At 41.5% G+C, this 14062-nt stretch overlaps 1 protein-coding gene across 3 annotated transcripts in view; it reads right to left on the bottom strand.

Annotated features, from left to right (window-relative positions):
- The window catches only part of NOX4 (NADPH oxidase 4), a 173598-nt gene that overhangs the window by 137601 nt on the left and 21935 nt on the right, over positions 1 to 14062 (bottom strand). For all 3 annotated transcript variants that reach the window (XM_075126592.1, XM_075126595.1, XM_048841953.2), the window contains 2 exons: positions 10886 to 10958; positions 6733 to 6813 (listed from right to left, as the gene is read on the bottom strand). In XM_075126592.1, coding sequence (XP_074982693.1) covers positions 6733 to 6813; positions 10886 to 10958 — 154 coding nt within the window. The remainder of the gene's footprint in view (positions 1 to 6732; positions 6814 to 10885; positions 10959 to 14062) is intronic.

The raw sequence follows: 14062 nt of genomic DNA on the forward strand, positions 1-14062 counted from the left end.
AATGGCTAAATTATACCTTTTAAGAGGCACGGCTTTGCTGGGGAGAGGAGGAGGTTTCTGGCCTGTGCAGCAATGGCTGGGCGAAACGTCTGTAGCATTATACCTCCTGAGTGCTGGGTACAATGTGGTGAGCAACGCTCCTAGTTCCACCTTTGAAACATGTAATCGATGCCCCACCCGCACACCAGCCATCCTGGCGCTATTTGGCTCGCAGGAGTGGAGGGAAGCATGGTGGTGGCAGCAACCTTCCCAAACCAACCTTGCCCTCCTGACAGGATACATGCTGCCAACATGGTCCAATGGTTAGGGCACAAACTGGGGACTTGGGAGACCAGGATTCAGTTCCCTGCTTCACTACAGACTTCTTATGCGACCTTAACCAAGTCATTAGATCCTACTGCCTCAGTTCCCCCATCTGTTACATGGGGATAATGACACTGCTCTACCTCACAGGGTGTTGCGAGGATAAATTAAAGATAGTGAGGCGCTCAGATACACTTGTAATTGGTGCACATAGAAGCACTTCAGACAGATAAGATAGCAGCATTAGCTCCTCACCCTACCAGAGCGTTGGAAACCCAACTATGGCTTCCCCCTGCATGCTTAGATATCCTGGTAATGGGCTAGACAGATGAGATAAGTTTCGGATACTCTGTCACCTCTAACACAGAGGATACCCAAAGTGGGATAGTAATATTAAAACACACTTTTAATATTTGTCCATTACAAATTGTCACACACAAGCCCTTTAATGGTTGCACTTCACTTTGCCATGCATGAACTCATCTACCACTTGGCACAAGGTAATCAAATCATTTACAAGGCCCCATGATAGAGTGTCTCTAGGCATTATTTCTAATTAAACAAAACGTTGCAAAACCAAAAAATAACATGGGTTAACTAGATCTTTCGGGCTATCAGTGTTTCAGGATTGCAAGATGAGCGAGTGAGAATTTTCTGATGGTTCACATGACAAATTTCTGGTTTTACGATTTCTACAAGTTAACTAATAATTATGGGAGCTGAAAGTGAATTCACTGATTGAAGCCTACTAATCATGGTTGGCAACATTCTGTACAACAGGTGCCATTGCCAGGGTGGCATCTTTAGTGTTATGCTATGAGTTCAGAAGCTCATAAGGTGAACTGCAATTCCACTACACTGACTCCTCCACCTATTCAATGTTATTCTCTCATTAATAACAACAATAAAAATACCTCGCTCCTATATAGTGCCTTTCATCCATAGATCTTAAAGCACTTTACAAAAGAGGTCAGTATCATTATACCTATTTTACTGATGGGGAAACTGAGGCAGATGAAGTGACTTGCTCAAGGTCTCCGAGCAGGACAATAGGAGAGCTGAGCATAAAACCCAGTTCTCCTGAGTCCCACCTAAGTGCTGTAGCCACTTGTCCACTCTGCCTCTCTTGACAGCATGCTGTACTTTGCTGTGAAATACATTCCAAAGGTTGGAAGACCCACCCGTAAAATTAGACTGGAAAAAACACTAGACAATATCCTCAGGGAAGATTTGCAAGGAAAGGGGCTAGAATTTCCTCAGAAAAACATAGTAAACCTTTTCCCATTGTTAACTTCTGTGATTTTTGTGGGAATCTACAAAAAGAACAGAACCAGTGATATTTTTCTACTTTCTACTCAATCTTTGTATTGAACTTTTGTTTTTATTGTCATTAATATTGGACCAAAAGTAAATAGGCATAGCTCCATGGACAACAACTGAGAATCTGGCCAGTGTCATTATTATTATTTATGGTCGTGGTAAAGACGCCCTCAGAAAGATCAGAGCCCTATTGACCTTGGAACTGTACAAACACATCATAAAATAGCAACAGCGCTGATGAGCTTAAAACTAAAGCTGGTTGAAATGTGTCTGTCAGAAGATGCCCTTTTTCCAATTTGTAAAAAATTGTTGACATTTGTTTAACTTTTTTTGTTTTTTCTCAAAAGATTTCATGCCTTTATTTTTTTTCAATTCTTAATCATTCCTAAAATGTTTTCAATAATCAAAAAATTATGTCTATCAAAAACAGCGCTGTTCCGTAAATACAAATCTTATTTACCAAAAAACCTAGTCTTGGGTAAACCAAAATCAAAATTGTTAACTATTCTGATAACATTTGAAATAAAAATTTTGAACAAAAGAAATTGAAAAGGAATCAAAAAAATTTTTTTTTAATGATTGGTTTCAAGTATTTCAAAAAGACAACAAATTTGAAAATTTTCATTAAACTAATTTTGGTTATTTTGACTAGCTCTACTTATAATCTAAACAGACAAGACAGACAAAAAGGTGGGATGAAAAGGAAAAATTCAGTAAGATGGCGAACTAAGGCACAGACAGATTACCAGATTTCCTTCAGAGGACCCAGGATAGCTGCAGCAGAGCTGGGAATTGAACCCAAAATCCTGTGTCTCCTTAGGAAGAAGGCTACTCTTCCTCTCATAGACTACTCTTCAAACTTCTCTATACAGAAACGTAGTGCACAGCAAGCTGGGATGTAAATCTACTGCACACCAGCCTGCCACCCACTAAATGGCCATTGGGACCCTGTTGCAGCGCACTAAAAGTTCTGTAGTGCACATCAAAATGCACTTCGGAACATCTAGTGCTCGGCAGCAGGGTTTACATGGCCACTCAGTGTGTAGCAGGCTGCTGTGCTGTAAAATTACATCCCAGCATGCTACACACTTAATCTCTGTACAGACAAATCCTTCCGCCCCCCTACCCTTGAAAAGTATATATGTATACATATATTATATATAATTTGGCCACCTCTCATGTCATGTCAGGTTTATAAAAACTCCGTTTTGATAATAGCGTTTTTGCTTTCATGCAGCGTAGCCCCAGTTTTCACTGAAATTGGAATCTTAAACAATCAAGCTACAATACATCCAAAACCACATTATATAAATGAAAGACTAACCCTGTTCTTTGAACATTATACTTTTTGACACACGTTGTGTCCAATACACAAGATATTATCGACTAAAAGTGACACACAATCATGAATCATTGTCCAAAGGCACCGATTCTTTGATAAACTATAGAAGCTATTACCATAGCTACAGCCACTGAGAAAGCTATGCGCTCCTTGATAAATTCAGTACCATCACATTAGTCACTTCTATCCCCTCCTCCCATCTCCGATAAAGAATATATTTAAAACACAGGAAAATAAAACTTACAAACATGTCCCAGTTTTCAGATCATGAGCCAGTATTTAATAAAGTATTTGCCGTGAAGACACCATTCCAGCAAAGCACTTAAACACGTGCTTAACTTTAATACATTAATTACTTAATATTTAGTCCTACTGAAGTTGAGTTAGCTGCAATGATGTATGATTTATGTCTGGGGTTTTTTGAGGATTATCTTGGCATCCTCTCTCTGGTGTCCCAGGTGGGTTAAGCTCTGGTCCTTTGACAACTATAGCAATATCACTAGGGTCAGATCCTCAGCTGGTGCAAATTGGTGTAGCTCCTTTGATTTCAGTAGAACTAGCCCAATTGGCACCAGCAGAAGAGCTGGCTCCAAATGTTTTAGTAATCCTTATGTTTGTAGAATAATGCCGTGAAAGCATCTGTTTTGTGTTTCCTATTGACTTTTTGCTATTGTTGGCTTTAATACCAAAGCCTACCTAAAGTTTGGGGCATCTGTAAGTCACTGAAATGCTTTGCAGGTCTTGTTGCAAAAAGTACCAGAACAGCACATGCATTAACTATTAGGGCTAGTTCTCTTCTCCCCCTGGGGTGAGGATGAAAGAAACAACAAAGCATACATGACAGATGTTAGTTGTGTCACTTAACACGCTACTGGGAGGTGCTCAGATACTGTAATGACCTGGGCAGTATAACAAAATACATAGAATAGAATCACGAAACACCCCCAGGAGAGGATCTGGGAGGAAAGGGCATGGAATATCCTAAAAAAGTCCCCTTTCAGAATCTTCCCCAAATCATTCCTGTGCTGGGAAGACATTTGTCCTCTGAAGAATGAGCTGCCATTCCCATGCAAATCTCAGACACCCTGGGACCCCTTGTCCATTCCCCTGCTCCTTGACCACTCAGCTCCTTTAGAATCATGCTGATAGTCTTTCCTCCAGCTGCCAGTGCCCTGGGTGGGGGCGGGGGGGGTTTATTGGTAACTTTATTCAAAAAACCTTGCCAACAGTTAGGTATGCTGATACTGCAGCCTATCAAGCCAGGTCAGGCTTGACAAAGCCCTGGCTGGGACACTTTAGTTGGGGATTGGTCCTGCTTTGAGCAGGGGGTTGGACTAGATGACCTCCTGAGTTCCCTTCCAACCCTGATATTCTATGATTCTATGCTGACTAATATTGTCTCATTGTTTCCTTGTGTTCTAACCTGTCTGTCTCTCTCCACCTGTTGTATTTTGTCTTATAATTAGATTGTAAATTCTTTGGGGCAGGGATCATCATTTTGTACAGCACCTAGCACAATGAGGGTCCTCGTCTATGACAAGGGCTCCTAATCACAATAAAAAAAAATCTGTGAATTAAAATGCTTCTGTTTGAAATGTCTTTTAGCTTCTATTGTTACAAGTTACATCTTACATTTACTGGTTTCAGAGTAACAGCCGTGTTAGTCTGTATTCGCAAAAAGAAAAGGAGTACTTGTGGCACCTTAGAGACTAACCAATTTATTTGAGCATGAGCTTTCGTGAGCTACAGCTCACTTCATCGGATGCAGATGAAGTGAGCTGTAGCTCACGAAAGCTCATGCTCAAATAAATTGGTTAGTCTCTAAGGTGCCACAAGTACTCCTTTTCTTCTTACATTTACTATAACTGATAGAGGGTAGAAAAATTTTTTCCTCTTGATTTTAGTTTGTGTATGAGACAGCACTTTGTGCAGAGTCATTGTCACCAATTCCCCTGTATAGCCAGGCAGGTTCCAGTCCTGCAAGAACAGGGGTCTGCACAGGGAACCACCTGCCTTTTATTTTGTGAGAGATGGGAGCCTTCGTTTGTCAGATTCCCCTGTTGGGTCTTTCATACAGCAACAACAAAGGGCTGGAAAGAACCTTTTTAAAAAAAAAACATGAAAAAGTTAGGAATCATGGTCCAATGTAAAAACCTGATTCTTGGAACTCTTTTTTAAAAAATTCTCTAGATTTCAAGTTTACAGTGCTCTATTTCACAGCTTGTAAAATCCAACAGCTACTCATCGTTTACCTTCAGACCCTACCAAGGGAGACAAGATGAGTGAGGTAACATCTTTTATTGGTCCAACTTCTGTTGGTGAAAGAAACAAGCTTTCAACCTACACAGAGCTCTTCAGGTCTGGGAAAAGTACTCATTTTCTCACACCAGTGCAACTCCTGTATGTATTTAGCTGTGACTCTGAGTACCTTTCCCAGACCTGAAGAAGAGCTCTGTGTAGCTCAAAAGCTTGTCTCTTTCTCATTCTCAGTCTAAATCAGAATACCAGGGAAGTCAATGGACGAGGTCCTTAGCTGGTGTCAATGATGCAGCTGCTTTGACTGAAATGCAGCTGTGCTGATTTACATCAGCTAAGGATCTGGTCCAAAGGAGTTGCACTGGTGTGAGAAACTCCAGTCTTGCACCTTGTGTGGTTCTGTGAAGATGTGACCAGAACCTGGGTCTGCAGGACAGGTGACACCTCCACACCACTACCTGGCAGCAATGGGAAACCTGTAGGCATCACCACATACTTCCTGTGGAGATACAAACACAGGAAGTATCACCACAGGAGGCTGGACTGACATGCCCCAGATTGGTCCAGGCACACTACTTAAGCCCAGAGGAGTTCCAGGAAGCATCTGTGCAAGGAGGTCGACTTAGCTGCCAGTCATTGTGATGGATCTGCCTCTCTGCTTGCTCTCAGACCCTTGGCTCCAGGTTGGACCCTCGACTTCTACCCTTGAACTCTAACTCTGAGTCCAGCCCGATTTGGTACTTGGACTCTGACACTGGCTTTGATCCTTGGCTTCAGTACTGGGAGGCCAACTCCAGCTTTCAACCTCTGGTTTTGGAACCTGGACTCTGACTGTGGCTTTGATCCTGGGGCTTCAGTGCTTGAACTCTGACTCTGGCTACCGACCCTGGCTTTGCCCTTTGAATGCTGGCTCCACCCCTGCCCACTGGCATCAGTACTAAACCACAGCCCCAGTCCCGAACTCCAGCTATCACTCTTAGATTCTGATCCTGACCAGATTCTGATCCTGGTCTACCTGGACTCTGGCCATTGGGATGGACTGCCCACGCCCTGCTCGTAACACTTGTGTGGTCATTTACACCCATAAAATGGTTGTTTAAAATGGTTGGGGAGAGAGAAATAATTGTTGTGGTACAGCAATGGGGACATGGAGAAAGGAGAGACAAAGGGAAGAGAGTGACCTCACATCACCCTTTGCCAGCAGCCAGCCAGGGTGGTTCTGGGGGCAGAGCTAAACAACATTTATTTTAGTTACAACCAGAACTTGGTGGAATGGGCAAGGAGCGGGGTTTGGTTCAGGTTGTGACCCTGCTGTGTTCTAATCTGCTGTACCAAATGATGCTCCAACCACAACACAAGCTTTACCTGAACAATTGCCGCTGTTAAATACTGACCAGCACGAGGTCATGTCAGGAAGATGCCACTTGGCTCCCTGCCTCAATGCCCTTCTTTGTGAGCTGTACCCTCCTCAGTGTGCTTCAGGAACAGGGACAGTTTATTTGGTTACGTACCCAGAAACATGCACCAGCAGCAGCACGTAGAAGACAAAGAAGAGGTTGTGTGTGTACCAGAAGATATCGTAGTTCAAAAGCCTGCAAAGAATAAACTGTGGTTTAATGCCATTTGCAGATACTACACTCAGTCATTGCTAATTACAAGCAGCTCTGTGTATCTAGATGAAAATTATAAACATAGAAAAAGCAAAATCCAAGTCAGTTATGTAAAAAATATACACACACATTTGCCCACATTGAGTTGTTGAAAAGGAGAGGGGACTGGGTAAGCATGGAAGTGAGGGAAGGAGAGCAGGGAGTAGGAGTGCATGCAGGGAACTAAGGTATGGAGACTAGCCTGTTTTCCCAGGTCTCTACACAGCCTTCTACCCCACCCCTGCTGCCATAATGGCTCCCTGGCCCCAAAATTCAGCCTGTAACCACAGTTCTGCCACCAACACTGGCTCCCTCAGGCCACATCATTCACCCTGATGCTCTTGTAGACATTTATATTTTAAAATATTGAAAGTAACTATTAAGCATTTTCAATACAAATGGGTGTAATGGGAAGTGGGTAACGAGGTGTGTGGAAGGGAGGTAATCAGAGAGTTGAGGGAGAGGGGAGAAGGACTGAAGGAGGTGCAGGTATTTATGGTACACACGCAGGGAACTGAGGCAAAGGGTAACAGGGGGGAAAGTATGAAGATACTTCAGGACTTAGAGTTGACATACAGAGAGGGTTTTCTGGAATCCAGGGCACATAGAGGTAAATTGCAGGGAACAAGCAGTGCCACATAAGTGCAGGACAAAGGGGAAGAAGGACTTCCTTCTATTGATGATTTTAAAAACTAGGGAAATTCTCCCCACATAAAAACTCTGTGAACTGTCACTTAACTTTATTCCTTTCTCCATGAATACAATCATCTCTCAAAAAAACTAGGAACTCACTAGTTAAGGAAATATTCACCCATAAGCTACCTATCTTCACAAATACACAACACAGCACATTCCAACCCTGTACAGCAGCACAATGTACACAATGTATTCTCTTCCAATACAAACCCTTATCCCCATCCACAATACAAATCAAAAATTAAATCATACACAAACTTAACTCTTACTATATAATTTAAGAAGCTATTCTTAAGACATTGCAAACATACACTAAGTCTCTCTCTGAAATGTCTTTGTCTCCTTTTACCTAGACAGCTTATATCTGGCACACTGCCTAACTATAAACATTATTTCTTTTTACTAAATCAGAACTTTTTAAAACACATCAGACTGCTTCTTATCTACTATCTGTCATTCAAAATAGACATTTATCAAAATCTAATTTCCCAGAAATCAGAGTTCTTGAAAACCTGAGTTCAAATTGTGTATTTAATTCCCACTTTGGAAAATTGGCCTTGGTATGTGCGTGGGTGTAGATTTGCATTGGAAGGGAATGTGTATGTGATGGTTTATAGGATAATGATGTGAATGACTATTGTTATATGTGATTGAGAAGATAGCTTGTGTATGAGCAAGTTTGGAACTTATTTAGGAAGCCCTGAAAAAGTGGTGTCCTATATTTTAGTGATTGAGTTCATGGGAAAGGCCCTGGAATAAATTTAACTTGTAACTGGATCACATTTCAGCATTTTTCTGTATGTTTTATTACACTTTATAATAATTCAACCCCCCTCCTAGCAAATGGCTCTTGAATGAAGTTGCTACACAAGCTATTGCATGAAAGAAAAACATTTTAAAAAAATTAAGAAGGTTTTTCAAGAAGTGTATTCAACTGGTTTTGTTCTAAAATTCATATGTCAGAAACTGTTTATCCATTTCACCTCACATTTGTATCAAGCCTTTATTTATTGCAAATATAGAGACAGCATGAAAGGAAGTGGAAAGAGTTTTCAGGAGAAGACAGAGAGGACATGAAGGAGCAGATGGGATTACAGGAGGAGAAACGGGCTTGAACACGATAGGTGGCTGCAGAGCTGTGGAATGCTTGAAGAAAAGAAGCTTGATCTTTATACAGAAGAGGAGATGCCACTGTAATGAATCTAGAAGAAGAGGCACTGTTGGAGCACTAAGAGAGAAAAATTAGGTTTTGATGGGAGCGGAGTTTTAGGGAGGGGAGACTGAAGGGCAGGAGGTTGCAGTAGTCAAAACGGGATATAACTAGTACACAGTCTTGGAAACAGGGAAACCTTTGTTGCCTGGATCAGGAAATTACTACGATAAAAATTTAAAACTGTTCATTATTTCCAAGAATGTTTGCATTGCATCTCTTTCTCTTTTTTTATTTAAACAAATGCTGCTATTATTTTCTAATTTATGTTGGCCTTGGAGAAAACAGACTTTTGCTTTTGGAAAAGCACTTGCAGAGCTGTATCAGTCTGAAGTGATCATTTAGCGTTTCCACCTTTTATGAAATGGGTTTAGCTTTGGAGGCAAAGCCTTCAGCATAGCTTACATCCTGCCCAATTATCTTGAAATCTTATCTTGAGTCTAGCAGCACTGCAGTCTAATCCTGCTCAAATTCAGTGCTTCTGTAGCTCCACCTGGGGCTGCCAATTAACATAAGAACATAAGAATGGCCCTAGTGGATCTGATCAAGGGTCGATCTAGCCCAATATCCTGTCTTCTGACAGTGACCAGTGCCAAGTGCCCCAGAGGGAATGAACAGAACAGGTAATCATCAAGTGATCCATCCCCTGTCACCCATTCCCAGCTTCTGGCAAATTCCCAGCTTCTGACCTCACTAAGGTCCTGATTCAGGAAAGCATCTGTGTTCAGGAAAGGTTCTTAAGTACCTACTCAACTGCTTCCTCAATCAAGGCCTAACAATAATAATAATAGCTAGCTAAGACATGCTGGTTCAGCAGTGTAACTTACATATGCCTAACTGACGTAATTGGGACTAATCTCTCATGCTTTGAGTTAGGCACATCTGTAAGTACCTTGTTGAATTGGGATCTAAAACCCCAATTCTGCAAACACTTGATTCTTGATTCTACAAAATCATTAATCTACTCAAGTGATAAGGATTACTACATTAGCAAAAGTTATGCATGTGTTTGCAGGATCAGGGCCTAAGGCCAGAAAGGCTACCAAACTCGATCCTGTAGGCTGTTGAGCACTCTGACACTTAAGTCCTTGGAGCAGGCACCACAGAGCATTAAGCCATTGGCGTTCACAAGGACTCTGCACTGAAAAGGGTAAGATACAGTTCCCTGCTCGTTTTCTCTCTAGACCAGGGATCGGCAACCTTTAGCACACGGCCTGTCAGGGAAATCCGCTGGCGGGCAGGGCCGGTTTGTTTACCTGCAGTGTCTGCAGGTTCAGCTGATTGCGGCTCCCGCTGGCCACGGTTCGCCGCCCCAGGCCAATGGGGGCTGCGGGAAGCAGTGGCCAGCACATCCCTCAGCCCATGACGGCAAACCGCTGCCAGTGGGAGCTGCAATCAGCCGAACCTGCAGACACTGCAGGTAAATAAACTGGCCCGGCACGCCAGCAGATTTCCCCTGATGGGCAATGTGCCAAAGGTTGCCGATCCCTGCTCTAGACTGTCATCTCCATTAATAATGTTACCTGAGGCTTTGACCAAGAATTATTGTGTTCAGTTATGAAATGTGGTACCCAGAATTCTTAATATCCCCTTAAAAAGACACTAAGTCAACTAAATGGCACATTTCTATCTGAAGTATTTTGTCAATTTATTGTTACAAGTAACACCCAAGGAAGGATGAAAAAAACTACATTAACCTCTGATTTTTCCAGATTTATTTTGTGCATTTGATAGCACTTCGTGTACAATTAGTTTCACTGGTACCACTGTACAGTCAGTTTACTGTGTTGCTTGTGTGGATCTTTCACACAGTGACGGGGGAGAGTAAAACTGTCCAGATTTCAAGTTTACCATGTCTCTTAAATAAATCTACACTCTGAAAACATCATCAATTTGCATATTTATTGTACAAATACTGATTCCAAAACTTAATGTGCTAGTTTACCTACAAGTTAGTGCAACAAATGGAACAAGATATTTGATATTTTCCTTCCATTTATATAATGCCTGTTACATATCATTGTAGTTGCTCTGTATTCCTTCTAATCTGTGGCAGAATACGATTGCTCAGACTGTGATGTTCAATGTAATAATCAGTTTAAGTCTTACCTGATAGCATATGTAGAAGCTGTGCACATTAGGAATAAAACTAACACCATCAGGACCCCAGTCAGTCCTGGAACTGCAACATAAACACACATAGATTTAAAATTATAATAGGAAAAGGTATACTCATCTTTTATGACCATTTAAAGTGCTGGTCTGTATTAGGAACACAAATCATGTATTGATCAAAATGATTTATGTAATGTATTTATAAGAGCCAATTTTCCAAATGAACATAGTTTCAGAGAATTTTGTGCAAAAGAGATTTTCACTGTTATTCTCCATCTGGAGAGGGGAAAATATGTTTTCTTCCTTGCATTAGTCCAAGTATATACAGATACATCTAAAATTCACAATTTATTGTTCACTCCTCCTCTTGTACCCCCTTTGCACCATGAACCAGCTAGAGCTCAGCAGGTAGCTTTCTAACAGCACAGGCTTTCAGTTTGCTGTAAAGGCTGGTTTTATAATAACTTTTGAAATCTCTTTCAAAGCGAGTTACTTGCAGAACATTTCCATTTTAATTTTGAGTGTTAAATTTTTTTTAAAATGTACAGCTCTCCAAAACAGCACAATTAAAAAACTGGTCACAGACAGAATTTCAAGCAAATCAATTGCAATGCCAGCTGTTGCTAAGATCATTTGCAGACCCATTTTACCCTGAAATGGGAAAAATGCTGCAATTAGTCTTCATGACATAGTATAATGTTTGAAGTTGTTGACTGTAGAACAAAACCTGCGAGGATGAGCTGCAGTCAGCATTCCAGAGTGATAGGACAAAGATTTTAAATTACCTACCTTAATGCTGGCATCTGATTTTCAAAGTTGGTGGCTTAAGAATTATGTATAATGAGCAAACATTTAAAAGCCATGAAGAGTTACATATGAATATTTTACCTCTTGAAGAAAGCAAATCATTCAGAGTTTTAACATGTAAGGACCCAGGCCTGCAAAGCCCCATGCTTAATATAACATAAAGCCAATAGGACCACTCACAGTGTGTAAGGTTAAGCATATGCCTAAGTCTTTGCAAGATTATGCTCTAAGAGCTTGATCCTGCTTCCACTGAAGTCAATGGCAAAGCTTCCATTGGTTATAATGGGGCAGGATCAAGTCATGTTTGCTTCCAAATGTAGGCCAAAATTTTCAGAAATGACGAGTGGTTTTAAGTGTCTCAATTTTTGAGTGCTCCATTTGAGACTTGACTTTTAGAAAATACTGAGCACCAGAAAACCAGACTACTTTAATGTGCCTAAAGTTAGGGACCCAAAAATTGAGACACCCAAAATCAGTACTCATTTCTGAAAATCTTAGGATGAAATCCTGGCTCCACGATCAATGGGAGTTTTGCCAAGGACTTCAGTGGGTCCAGGATTTCACCCTAGATCTTAGAAAAAACAAGGAGAGTTGCAATACAATTTGTCTCCTTTCTCTTCATTTATTCTTTTTAAATATAGATTTTCAATCTGTGCATGACTAAAAAGTTATCCCCTCCTCCTCCCATTACCCCTGCACTCCACTCAAAACACAGCTGCTAAAATCAGCTTCCTAAGCCTTCATTCCAGTCATGTGAGCCCACTCTTCAAATCCCCAACACACTTGTCCTTCTCTTCTGCATCAAATTCAAGATTCTTGTTCTCACCTACAAACCCCTTCTCAACTCTGTCCCCTCCCTACTCATCTCCTTTTATTTATTTTCCCTTTACCCCCCACACCATTCCTGATACTCCTTTAGTGATGGCAACCTTCAACATCCATCTGTTTCTCCCACAAGCCTCTTCACACTTCCTAGTACGCTGCCCCTCAGCATGGTGTGTCCTCACCGGATTAATCCATAAAGTCATCATCCTCCTCTGCCTACAAGTCCCATATCTGCTGTGTTGCCTTCAAGAAATCAGCCACCAAATCTGATTGTCAGCTCTTTGGGGCAAGGACAGTCTTTTTGTTCTGTGTTTGTACAGCCCTTAGAACCATGGGGACTAGTCAATGGCTGGGGCTCCTAGGCACTATGGCAATAATAATAACTAATGGTTGGTCAGGGATAGCTCATTTTATTTAAAATTAAGATGAATGGGAACTATCCGTTTGTGCAATAGCACCCCTGTACTCTTATTGCTGCAACCCCTCTCCTTCCTTCCTTCCATCCTCTTGTTGTTTCATTTGTTGCCTCCTGTTTCAAATTAGACTGTAAACTCTTCAAGGTGAGGACAGTGTCTACCAATGTGTTTGTACAGCACCTAATAACAACAGGGCCCCAAACCTAGTTGGGACATCTAGGCACTACCACAATTCAAACAACAACAATAACGGTGATTCAAAATGGTTGCTGCATTCTCACCTGAATGCTTCTGCTATTTTTTTTTACAAGTTAAACTCTTAAAAATTTAAAATTATACTAAAAAAAAAAAAAATTAAACCCCCCACACCTTAAGCCTTAAACCACCTGTGCCAAGTATTGATTCCTACACTGCAGGATATGCAATCCCCCTGCATGGTTTTGATCTCTCTAGGCTGGGGAGCATAAATGAAAACCTGGCCTCTGTGAAGAAAATGGAAGGTCTGATACTGACTTCAGTGGGACAGGACTTCAACACGTGGGCACAATGGGCTGAAAGAAGGATGCTATTAAATTACTGATCTAGAGAGTCAGGCCAAAACATCCCTTATGAGTGAATACACTGAGAAGTGAAGAGGAATGAAAATGACACAAGGTTTTCCCCTAGCTCCCTTAGGGAGACATGGGTTCCACCTTGCAGGCTCTCACTCTAATACAGTGCGTTCCCCAAGATCCACACAGCTCTCAAGGTATCCACAGAAGCAGGGTCGTTCATGGAGAGGCTGTGGGCTGTACAATGTGCAGTCAGGCCCTCTCCCTGATCCAAGGCAACGCTGCTTATACTTTATTTGCACCTCCTATTAGATGTTGGTTTTGATGCACCCTCCCTCTTCCTCCTCCTTAGTCTGTGAACAACCCTCACCTTGAACACCCACTGAATGCCACATCAATGCCAACTGCACTACTTCTATCAAAAGAAGGCTGAAGGGAGAGATGATCACTATCTATAAAAACATCAGAGGGATAAATACCAGGGAGGGAGGGGACACAAGAACAAATGGATAAAAACTGGCTATCAACAAATTTAGGCTTGAAATTAAGTGAAGGTTTCTAACCATCAGAGG

This window comes from Caretta caretta, chromosome 1, assembly GCF_965140235.1.
Source record: "Caretta caretta isolate rCarCar2 chromosome 1, rCarCar1.hap1, whole genome shotgun sequence".
NCBI classification, from domain to species: domain Eukaryota; kingdom Metazoa; phylum Chordata; order Testudines; family Cheloniidae; genus Caretta; species Caretta caretta.